The sequence below is a fragment of the Carassius carassius genome, chromosome 4, assembly GCF_963082965.1.
Source record: "Carassius carassius chromosome 4, fCarCar2.1, whole genome shotgun sequence".
Lineage (NCBI taxonomy): Eukaryota > Metazoa > Chordata > Actinopteri > Cypriniformes > Cyprinidae > Carassius > Carassius carassius.
The window spans coordinates 771339-784395 of record NC_081758.1 but is presented as its reverse complement, the minus strand read 5'-3'; the positions used below and the strand labels follow the sequence as shown (position 1 = coordinate 784395).

Sequence of the window (13057 nt, the reverse complement as noted above, 5' to 3'; positions counted from 1 at the left end):
GCCATTCTTTTTAGCATGTAATAGGCTTTGAAATTTTTTTTAATTATATTATTTTAATAAGTTAAATTGATACTTCACCCAAAATTGTAAATTGCCCATGATTTACTGACCCTCAAGCCATCCTAGGTGTGTATGACTTTCTTCTGAGACGAATACAATTGGAGTTATATAAAAAAAATATTGGCTCTTCCAAGCTTTATAATGTCAGTGAATGGCTGTTATTTTTCAATAGTCCAAAAGAAGTCCAATAAAGCACCTCAATCCATCATAAAAAGTGTCCTGGCTGTAGCGAATCACTGCATGTGTGTAAGAAGTTGAGCTGGATGTAGCATAAACACCAGTGAGAAGTGATGAATGCAGAAGTGCAGCGAGAGAGCAAAACAAAACACCGCTCACCAATTAGAAGTACAAAACCAGCATTTGTAAATATAAATGTGGGAGATTTCGATACAAGCCAAGAGGAGACTGATTTCCTTTGCTAAAGTAAGGAAACTTTGCTTCTGTAAACAAAAGCATGGATTCGTGCAGGAGGCCTTTATTCACCCCTCGGAGCCGTGTGGGACACTTGATGATTAATGTAGGGCTGCTCGATTATGACACAATTCATAATCATCATTATTTTGGTCAATATTGTAATCACGATTATTTAACATGATTATTACTGGGCCATATTAACAAAACAAAACAAAAAAAAATTATTTCAAGTATAAAGCATTCAAATGTGAAATAAAACGGAATAGTCTTCACTGTAAGAATTAAACTTCCTTTGTTACTTATTAAAGCTACAAAAGACCTTCTGTGAAGAGCAGTTAGTGGTTTTGTCTTTGTCTTTTGTTGTTTGATTAATATTAAGCCCACAGTCGGCTGCAGGACTATATCCTGCTGTCACTTTAAGAGCCACATGGATCTGTTTACACTAATCTATTACATAACCCACGAGGGTTTACATGGATAATCACAATCTAATCTAAACTTAATAACTCAAGCATGTCCCATTTTGCGAAAGTAACGTTACATGATTTTACTGATTTACACATGAAAATTGGCTTTTAGGGAGGATTTAAGTGCAATGCTGGAAAGGTGGCAGAATGGGGCGCAATTTTTTTTTAAATCTTGATTGTTATATTTTCATAATCCTTGGAGGTCAAAATCAAAACTGATAAAATCTTACTTTGTTAGGTGGATAAGAAAAGGGTTTTGTGCTATAAATAAGCTGATGAAATGCAAACAAAACATTTCAAAATCAAATGGTTCTTATGTGTTCTTCTTGTAATGTCAAATTCTGTTGTAATTTCTCTTTCTTTTCTTTTCTTTTCTTTCCCCCCCCCCCTGCATCCAAGGATGGAGAACTGATTGTAAAAGAAACTGTTCAGTTGTGCTACATATTAACACTTACATTTTAAATATATGCAGAAAATCCTTGCCAGGTGGTTGGAGCAACGTGCGAGGAATCTGGAGTTGACAGAAAAGGTAGTGAACTCTTATGAGCAGTTTTTAAAAAAACTAAATATTTTAAATGTAAGGATATTACTTTTCAGAATGATTTATTCTTATTTTTTAACCACAGCCTAGAAAAGCCAGCCATTTGTCACACTTTCTGTGTCTACCCTAATCGATCACAGTCACATTGTGTGCCCAAAACACATTTTAGAAAGTGTAAGACTGAATGTCCTGATTCATCCTATACATCATCAGGTGACCATACTCAAAAAAAAAAAAGAAAAGAAAAAAAAAACGTTTATATTGAAGCCAATCTGCCAAAACAACAGCTTGTGGAATGTGACATTCTATGATGTAATAGTGTGGCTAAACTCTGCCTCCGCAGAAGATCAATGCCTGTTTCTTTAGCACTGATAGTTTAGCCCTGACAACCGACTCTACATCACTCCCTGCTTAGCCCCGCCCACCGATTTGTCACATCTTAGCCCCGCCCAACGATTCTACGTCACTCCCTGCTTAGCCCCGCCCACCGATTTGTCACATCTTAGCCCCGCCCAACGATTCTACGTCACTCCCTGTTTAGCATCGCCCAACGATTCTACGTCACTCCCTGTTTAGCATCGCCCAACGATTCTACGTCACTCCCTGTTTAGCATCGCCCAACGATTCTACGTCACTCCGTTTAGCATCCCCCAACGATTCTACGTCACTCCCTGTTTAGCATCGCCCAACGATTCTACGTCACTCCCTGTTTAGCATCCCCCAACGATTCTACGTCACTCCCTGTTTAGCATCCCCCAACGATTCTACGTCACTCCCTGTTTAGCATCGCCCAACGATTCTACGTCACTCCCTGTTTAGCATCGCCCAACGATTCTACGTCACTCCCTGTTTAGCATCGCCCAACGATTCTGTCACTCCCTGTTTAGCATCGCCCAACGATTCTACGTCACTCCCTGTTTAGCATCCCCCAACGATTCTACGTCACTCCCTGTTTAGCATCCCCCAACGATTCTACGTCACTCCCTGTTTAGCATCGCCCAACGATTCTACGTCACTCCCTGTTTAGCATCGCCCAACGATTCTACGTCACTCCCTGTTTAGCATCGCCCAACGATTCTACGTCACTCCGTTTAGCATCCCCCAACGATTCTACGTCACTCCCTGTTTAGCATCGCCCAACGATTCTACGTCACTCCCTGTTTAGCATCGCCCAACGATTCTACGTCACTCCCTGTTTAGCATCCCCCAACGATTCTGTCACTCCCTGTTTAGCATCCCTCAACGATTCTACGTCACTCTCTGTTTTGCATCGCCCAACGATTCTATGTCACTCCCTGTTTAGCATCGCCCAACGATTCTACGTCACTCCCTGTTTAGCATCGCCCAACGATTCTACCTCACTCCCTGTTTAGCATCGCCCAACGATTCTACGTCACTCCCTGTTTAGCATCGCCCAACGATTCTACGTCACTCCCTGTTTAGCATCGCCCAACGTTTCTACGTCACTCCCTGTTTAGCATCGCCCAACGTTTCTACGTCACTCCCCGTTTAGCATCGGCCAACGATTCTACGTCACTCCCCGTTTAGCATCGCCCAAAGATTCTACGTCACTCCCTGTTTAGCATCGCCCAACGATTCTACGTCACTCCCTGTTTAGCATCGCCCAACGATTCTACGTCACTCCCTGTTTAGCATCGCCCAAAGATTCTACGTCACTCCCTGTTTAGCATCGCCCAACGATTCTACGTCACTCCCCGTTTAGCATCGCCCAACGATTCTACGTCACTCCCCATTTAGCATCGCCCAACGATTCTACGTCACTCCCTGTTTAGCATCGCCCAACGATTCTACGTCACTCCCTGTTTAGCATCGCCCAACGATTCTACGTCACTCCCTGTTTAGCATCGCCCAACGATTCTACGTCACTCCCTGTTTAGCATCGCCCAACGATTCTACGTCACTCCCCGTTTAGCATCGCCCAACGATTCTACGTCACTCCGTTTAGCATCCCCCAACGATTCTACGTCACTCCCTGTTTAGCATCGCCCAACGATTCTACGTCACTCCCTGTTTAGCATCGCCCAACGATTCTACGTCACTCCCTGTTTAGCATCGCCCAACTATTCTACGTCACTCCCTGTTTAGCATCGCCCAAAGATTCTACGTCACTCCCTGTTTAGCATCGCCCAACGATTCTACGTCACTCCCCGTTTAGCATCGCCCAACGATTCTACGTCACTCCCTGTTTAGCATCGCCCAACGATTCTACGTCACTCCCTGTTTAGCATCGCCCAACGATTCTACGTCACTCCCTGTTTAGCATCGCCCAACGATTCTACGTCACTCCCTGTTTAGCATCGCCCAACGATTCTACGTCACTCCCTGTTTAGCATCGCCCAACGATTCTACGTCACTCCCTGTTTAGCAGTGCCATGCTGTGGAAAAATCGCATGCCTTCTGATCCCAACTTTATGAAAGAGTGGATGAACTTTATCTTTAATGAGGATCTAGACTGCATCAGTAAAAACTTGAACTTTGTACAGTGTCTTGAATCTTAATAACAGTATAAGTGGACCTCAGAGAACAAAACAAAATAATGGAAAAGGGCAGTTCATGACCTGAATCCTTTTGCAGTCACATTTTATCCTGTAAAGCTCATCTTTGATTATTAAAGTGACATTACATTTTTATTTTTCCAATGAAAACTGTATTCATGCCTTAAAACAAAATTGCACAGTTACCTTATTCAGTAAACGCAGCTTCACGAATATGCAGATTAGTCCCCACCTACACTATACACAGTTTTATGTATCGCCTCTGCAACACCTGACACTTAATGGTTATCAACAGCTAATAATATGTAATAATGTAACACAAACCTTGACCGCAGATGATGGGATGTTTCTGCCGATGGGAAATCAGCTGTTTTTGAGACTGTCTTTGGGACACTGTTCAGCAATGCTGTTGACTGATGAGTTTGCACATGGCTTGTCTTTTAGCATATTAAAACACCAGATTGGGTTTTCACCACAGGGGTCTTAAGTATTAGCATTGTAAGTGACTTTAACTAATTTAACTAGCCAAAGTGTCATAATTGATGTATCTAGTCATAAAAATAATTAACCTCAATGAAATGAAGCTTTAATATCTCAGTCTTTATTATTATTATGTACCTACAGAGTGACTGGCCTCATAACGGACTGGTTCTGGCTGAACTTGGCCTGCCTTCCCTCTGGAGCTCTATGGGTTTGGTAAATGTCAAGTTTGTCCCAAATTTTGAATCTGTTTGACCATATTCCTGGTAAGTCATTGTGAGAGAGTAGCACTGACCAGAATGATAATTTGTCCTCAGATGAGAATGTAATTGTTTTTCAGGCTGAAAACTGTGGATCAGAGGAAGTGCAAAACCTGAGGTCACTGGTGGCAAACCTCAGACAGCTTTGTGAGCTCTACTCCAAATACAGCTGTCGTCTGTCCCTGTCCGACTACGAAAGGGTGAGTCTGTGAAGGATTGGGATTGGGAGAATAATAGTTTTAGAAATCCTATCCATTTATTAGTAACCCCCCCCCCCAAAAGTGCTATATATATGTATGAATATGCAGTGAAATATTACAGTGATGGCAATTTCTTAATTTTCAGGTTTGCATATGAGGTTCAGTGTTTGTAGTGCGTGCATGATCTGATTTAATTTGTATATGTATAATTTATTTTTGCAAGTAAGATGAATGAAATGCTGAATATTCGAATATTCGTTTATTTAAATTAAGTTTAATGAGTCAGACGTTATTTTTCAGCAACATTTGTTTTCGTCATTTTGAACAAGCTTACACACAATAAGCTTGAACATTACACATCGTATTTTGTAGCTGAAAACCTTTAACAATGCGTGCAAACAAACAAAGTACAGATTAAAAGCAAAAAAAAAAAAAAAGTGAACAAAGAAAAAACGTGAAGCAGCCTGCAGCAATTAGGCTATTGTACAGAATGTAGCTTACACTTAACTTTTAAACTGTCAGCAAATCTTTTTTGCTTTTTTTCTATTGTTTTACATGTTCTTGTTAAGAAATACGGGCATGTAAACATGATTGGGGGAAAGTCGGCTCCTTAGTCTGTTAACAATAAGGCCGGCCGCGGAGAAAACACGCTCTGACGGCACAGACGTTGGCGGGACTCACAAATAACGGTGTGCTAAGCGAATAAGTTTTGTGAAGCGCTTCGTGTTGTCGTTTCACCACTGAATGGGATCCTCATCTGGTGGAATACATGGCTCCAGCAAGAACTGTTCCCACTCGTCTCGGCTGGACTCTCTGTAATCATCGCTGGATAACTGGCTCAGCCTTTTTCGACGAGTGGGCATTGCATCCTCATCATCGTTGGTGACGGCGACTGCATCCGCACCACTCACAACAAGGAAAATGATCTGATAATGTTCAAAAAAGTTTTTTTTTCTTACTTCTCTCATGTTTTCATCGAGAAACCTGAGATGTTTGTGCCGAGGGTCTAGGGCAGACGCGAGAAGAGGAGTTTTCACTGCATTCTCCAAGTTAGCTGTGTTTATTCGTTGCTTGAGAGATGCTGCAACAATGTTCTTGGATCACTTTCTGTGATTCTCCACGGCATATTTGAAGTACTAGAAGACCGCAGTTCTTTTAGGGGGCATTCACATATCGCGTCTTTTGCATGCTCAAGTTCGTTATTTTCAATGTAGGCGCGCGTTATGCGCGCTCATAATGGAAGCGACGCGGTCGCGATGCACACGCGGTGCGACGCGGTCCCGTTTTTTCCAGGCGCGTCCGCACAGCATCGAGTTAAAAACATCTCAACTTTTCTGAATGCCGCAAGTGCACCGCAGGTCATGTGACAAGAACTAACCAATCAGCTTCATCCTTTCCTGTAAAAACGTTGAAAGCTCAGCCAAGATGAAGGAACAGCTGATCATAGCTGTATATGGATTGCCATTTTGAAATAAATTTAGTAGCAGAGCTACTGAAAGCGATTTTTTTTGTGCTGCAAATCCATTTATCCTTTGCTGAAATTTCCGAGTCTTCATGGAGAGAGCGCGTCGCCTCAGGAGCGCTTCTGCCCGAGCGCTTTGGAAAGAAGGAGAAAGCGGCGCGCATAGCCTTTTCCACGCGTTATTAGGCGCGATATGTGAATGGCCCCTTATTCATTCATTAATTATTTTTGCTTGCATACACCTTCAAATATGCCGTGGAGAATCACAGAAAGTGACCAAATTAGATTTTGTGAACTTTTTTTTTTTTTTGCAAAATTCGAATATCATTTTTATTAATCGAATAATTAGAGCAGAACGAATATTCGAATGTTCGACTATCCGTGCACACCCCTATTACTCTTTGTTCTGCTGAACACAAAGGAAGATATTTTTAAGAATGACAGAATCAAACAGATCTCAGTCCCCATTGACTTCCATATTAGGAAAAATATATATACTATGGTAGTGAATGTGGTCCGAGATCTGTTTGGTTACAAACATACTTCCAAATATCTTGCTTTGTGTTCAGCAGAACAAAGAAACTCATACAGGTTTGGAACAACTTGAGGGTGAGTAAATGATGATAGAATTTTCATTTTTGGGTGAACTATCCCTTTAAAGACATTGCTATGCTATTGCTACACTTTCTATGCTATGACTGCTCCACAGACTTCTTGTTGCAAATTTTGCTCACACACACACAAACCTGGACCTGGAGATGGACACACACACACACACACTCAAACTCACAAACTTACTGACACTCAAACACAGGCTCACACACTCACACATTCAAAAAGACTCACACAGACTCAGACACACACAGGCTCACACACACACCAAACTGGACCTGGAGATGGACACACACACACACACACACACACACAAACTCACAAACTTACTGACACACTCAAACACAGGCTCACACACTCACACATTCAAAAAGACACACACAGACTCTGACACACACACAAACCTGGAGATTGAGGTGGACAAAAACCGACACACACCAACCTGAACCTGGAGATAATAATAATGTAATGTCTCGCCTGGTGGCTGTGATATATATAAACCTACCAACATCCGTTGCCATGATTTTTGGAAGGACTGATCGCGAGAGGAAAAAAATGACGTTTTAGTCGCATAACATCGGTTAATGGAAACGCCGTCATTTCGCAATAGTTGTTTATCGATATTTAGAAAAAAAACACACAAAAGTTTTGCGCGAATCTGTAATGGAAACGCGACAGCGCTTAAGATAGACTAACTAACTTCTCAGAGTTATGTTGAGCAACAGTGTTCATTACTAACCGATCTTCGCTGGGGGAATAAGCATTAAGCACCGGTGATCCGTCCTCTAACTAACGCATGCTCATGTTTTGATTCAGATCGTGGCTAGTCGCGCGTGCCTCTGTTGTCAGTTTGTGAGAGGGAGGGAGCAAGCAGCGCGCAGCTCGACAATAAAATACAATTGTACCCATATTAAATAGTTTAAAAATCTGAATCAATCCGTGGTGGTCGCGGGCCGCCACAAATTAATGAATGTATGGGAAACCCTGAGACTTGCTAGCCAATATTGATATGTCATTAATATTAGCTATAATAAGTTGAATAGGTAGCTATGGAAATACTATAGGCTAGTTAAATCACAGAAGTCTAAATTCGGCTACAGGAGCTGGTGGTCAGTAACACAGAAACATGATTTTAAATTTGGTGCAGGTACCATGTATTGAAAAGTGATTAAACAAAATATTTACAACCAGAAATAATGAAGAAAAAAAAATAGGAAAAACCCAAAATATTTACAGACTGCAGTTGAACCGGTTATAATTAAGTGCACTTTGAGGTTATTGTTCAAGTAAGATATAATAATAGAAATTACAGCAAATACCACACACAAGAACAAAAAAGAGAAAAAAACTGTCCCAGTGATGTTTGGTTTCTTCAAGACTAACGTGACAACCCACAGGGGTTTTATGAGAGTTTATATTGATAAGTCCATAGGTTATTGTTCGTCAAGGGAAAGCATGTGCATGTGCGACTGAAGCGCTAGTCTATGGAGACGTGTGGGGGGGACAGGCTGCAGACAACCTTCCTACCAGACCAGTAGGATGCTGCGCGGATGTTAGGCTCCTAGCCGTAGTAATTCAGCTCGCCATCATTCATCTCCAGAGAGAGAGAGAACCTGGCCTGTGGTGAAACAACAGGACCAGTAAATAACAGGGTTGGAACTAAGTTTGCATTAAACTTTAGCTAATTCCACACTCAAATATCATTTCCATGTGTACACAATTCTAAATCATTACAAAATAAATCAATAAATGTACAAGCTACAAATAATAATCATAAAGTGCCTGACAGCACAGTCAAAAGTGCAATATTAAAGTTGCATTGCCTGCACAAAGTTCAAATAAATAATCCAACAGTACTGTAATCTGATTTTCTTAATATATGTAAACACACTTAGTGCAAACAAATCTATTTGTAAACCAAAAACAATGGCCGACTTCTCAACAGCATAAAAGGAATCAAAACCATTTGTCCACCTTCAATACCACGACTGAGCTGCCCTTGAGCAAGGCACCGAACCCCCCACTGCTCCCCGGGCGCCGCAGCATAAATGATGAACACTGCTCCGGGTGTGTGCTCACAGTGTGTGTGTGTGTGTTCACTGTGTGTGTGTGTGTGTGTGTTCACGGTGTGTGTGTGTGTGTGCACTTTGGATGGGTTAAAAGCAGAGCACAAATTCGGAGTATGGGTCACTGTACTTGGCGGTATGTCACTTTCACTTCACTTCACTTTGTTTAGAGCAGCCATTGCCAATGTTAAAGCTAACACTAATGCTAATGTTCAGCGCTGCTGACTTAATATTTTAGCCTCCAGCATGTAGTTCATTCATTCAGATTACTCATCAGTTCCTCTATGTAACATAACCTGATGGCGGCGACGAATTCCCTGCAGCCAGTAAGTTGTTCTAAAAAGTTACAATGAGATGCTTAACTTAAAAGCATGAATTGAGCACAAGAGTGAATAGTTTGTACGACACAAACCTGTCCACAGCTGTCGATCGGCTTCCCCACACCTCTGAATGAGGTTAAACACTCGTGCTCAAACGTGTGATTGGCTAAGCACAGTCAGGTGACTGGCGTTACGTGAGGTCGCAGGGCACGTACTCCACACAGGCAATTTAAAGGGACGGGGACGACAGAACCAATATACAAACATTTTATTTTGACAGATTTTAACCTGGGTTACATAAATATATATATAATTTGTTAATAAAATGTTGATTTATAACACTACACTTTTTATAATTTTACCTTAACATCAAACTACAAAAAAAAAAACTAAACCGAGTTAGTGCTGCTGAGGGTTTGTCTAATACAGTGGCTTTGGGAGTGATGGTGAATTTAATATTGTTCTCTCTTCTGAATGCCATTATCAGTCTCTCTCTTTTTTTGTTTTTCATTTTGAAAGTTGTGAACACTTTAGTGAAGCTTTATTAACTATGATGGCTTGTGCTCTAGAAAGCTGTAAATGTGAAATGTGTACAGGAAAACCGTGGCCCTGGGACCAGTCTTGGTAGCCATGTTTTGATCAGTGTATGGAGTGTTTTTCATTTGACTTGATTTATACTGGACAGAAATGGCTCTGCATAATCAAAGAGAGCCGACTGAACTCCTCTAACACAGGAGGATCTTCTGTGTGCATGCATGAGGACTGTCTCTCTCTGTGCAGGGAAGCACGCGCAGCATGGCCTTCCTGATGCTGGATAAGGTACAGGCCCCGGAGCTGATCGCTGCTGTGATTAAGAGCAGTGTTGAACCCTATGCTCTGGAGAACGGACTGGACCTGGACCACACCCTCTTACACTACATCAAGGTTAGAGGGTTTCTCTCTGTGGTGGTCACCGAGGGGCTCTGATGATTATGGGGGACACCATTAACTAATAAGCAGTGATTGATTGAGTGATATAATCACCAAGACTGATGTCTTTATTTGAAAAATGTATTTTCAGTGCATGCCAACGCAGCAGATTACTGAGTGCATTGATTACAGTGTTTACAACCTAAAATAATCTCTTTATTAGAGAAAAATTAAACAGAATCAAGAAGTTGTCATTTAAATTAATCTCTTTATTTTACAAAGATATAATACAGGTGCTGGTCATATAATTAGAATATCATCAAAAAGTTGATTTATTTCACTAATTCCATTCAAAAAGTGAAACTTGTGTATTATATTCATTCATTACACACAGACTGATATATTTCAAATGTTCATTTCTTTTAATTTTGATGATTATATCTGACAACTAAGGAAAATCCCAAATTCAGTATCTCGGTACTGTGTATATTGTGAAAAGGTTCAATATTGAAGACACCTGGTGCCACACTCTAATCAGCTAATTAACTCAAAACACCTGTAAAGCCTTTAAATGGTCTCTCAGTCTAGTTCTGTAGGCTACACAATCATGGGGAAGACTGCTGACTTGACAGGTGTCCAAAAGACAACCATTGACACCTTGCACAAGGAGGGCAAGACACAAAAGGTCATTGCAAAAGAGGCTGGCTGTTCACAGAGCTCTGTGTCCAAGCACATTAATAGAGAGGCGAAGGGAAGGAAAAGATGTGGTAGAAAAAAGTGTACAAGCAATAGGGATAACCAAACCCTGGAGAGGATTGTGAAACAAAACCCACTCAAAAATGTGGGGGAGATTCACAAAGAGTGGACTGCAGCTGGAGTCAGTGCTTCAAGAACCACTACACACAGACGTATGCAAGACATGGGTTTCAGCTGTCGCACTCCTTGTGTCAAGCCACTCTTGAACAACAGACAGCATCAGAAGCGTCTCACTTCAAAAAGGACTGGACTGCTGCTGAGTGGACCACAGTTATGTTCTCTGATGAAAGTAAATTTAGCATTTCCTTTGGAAATCAGGGTCCCAGAGTCTGGAGGAAGAGAGGAGAGTCACACAATCCACGTTGCTTGAGGTCCAGTGTAAAGTCTCCACAGTCAGTGATGGTTTGGGGTGCCATGTCATCTGCTGGTGTTGGTCCACTGTGTTTTCTGAGGTCCAAGGTCAACACAGCCGTATACCAGGAAGTTTTAGGCTACGTTCACACTGCAGGCTGAAACGACCCAATTCCGATTTTTTTTGCCCCTATGCGACCTTTATCTGATCTTTTCATGACTGACTGATCTGAATGACACAGATCCGATCTTTTCAAATGCGACCCAGGCCACTTGGGTATGTGGTCCTGAATCCGATACGTATCTGATCTTTTGAAATGCGACCTCCGTCTGAATGGCCAGGCCACATGTATCCGACCCGTACGTCATTGATACGCTACAAACGTCATACGTCTGCGTTGAAGTAGGCGGGAACGAGAAGATAAACTGATGAATTCTGTATTAGTGAAGCCACTCACATCAGTATCCCACCACTCCTGGCTGCGACTCCGCACCCACACGTTTCTCTGTACCGACGTTGCTAACACTGCTCCACAAAACGCCATGGCCAAAAACCTTGCTCTCCTCCTCCTTTTTAATGTTCTTCTTAAAACGGGAAGATTGTAATTGTGCTGGCTCCGTTGGGAAAATAACTTTAATATTGCAAAAAGAGCTCCGTTGTTGACTACACTGTTGTTGACATCCATGTTTAACGTTAGCTACTTCCGCAAACAACGAGTGACGTCGTTGAGCGTTGAGTACTCTTCTGCGCGTGACCCATCACTTCTGGGTCATTTCACGTTCACACAGGAGATCACAAAAGGTCGCATTTAATTGAAAAATGTGAACGGCCTTGCAAAAAAAAAATTGCAAAAAAAAAATAATAATTTTTTTTTTTTTAAAAATCGGCATTAAGCCTTGCAGTGTGAACGTAGCCTTAGAGCACTTCATGCTTCCTACTGCTGACCAACTTTATGGAGATGCAGATTTCGTTTTCCAACAGGACTTGGCACCTGCACACAGTGCCAAAGCTACCAGTACCTGGTTTAACCCTCTGGGGTCGATTAACGTGGATTTTCTCCTGATAACCCCAAAAAGAACTTAAATTACACTTTCAGTTTTGATCGTAAAGATAAGAGCAATACATCAATTGAATCTGTAAAGGGTCTACTTTTTTTGTATACATACATAACAACAGAACTTTGTGCACTTATAAAATAAAGATAACAAACAAGGTGTGCTGTCTGCAGCCTTTGTCTGCGCCGATCTTCATTTACCAACACGTCATTAAAATGAACTGTAACTCCGTGAATACTCAACGAAGAGACATGAGAGAGACATCTATAGAAAGCTTGACATGTTTACTTTTAAACTAAATAAGTGCCGCCGAAAACAAATTTTCTGTGATAAAGTTATCCTTATGAAAACAACGCAATGTCTGTTTTTCATGTCTCCCTTCATTATATCTAATGTGACCACGCCCCCGCGCTGAACGCGCTATTCAGATTCAAACTGAAGCGCGCGGCTTGAATACGCTCACACAGAAGAAAACACAGCGAGACTGTTCTTCAAGTTCTTTTATTTTACTGTTTGCTTCGCGATGAGAGGAATAAGACATAAATCACCCCAAAAAGATGTCATGTGGTTGACGATTTGAGAAATGG

The 13057-nt window shown here is 41.6% G+C and overlaps 1 protein-coding gene across 2 annotated transcripts in view; it reads left to right on the top strand.

Annotated features, from left to right (window-relative positions):
• The window catches only part of kntc1 (kinetochore associated 1), a 113942-nt gene that overhangs the window by 20553 nt on the left and 80332 nt on the right, over positions 1 to 13057 (top strand). For both annotated transcript variants that reach the window (XM_059544220.1, XM_059544212.1), the window contains 4 exons: positions 1414 to 1470; positions 4623 to 4694; positions 4819 to 4938; positions 10179 to 10322. In XM_059544220.1, the coding sequence (XP_059400203.1) occupies positions 1414 to 1470; positions 4623 to 4694; positions 4819 to 4938; positions 10179 to 10322 (393 nt within the window). The remainder of the gene's footprint in view (positions 1 to 1413; positions 1471 to 4622; positions 4695 to 4818; positions 4939 to 10178; positions 10323 to 13057) is intronic.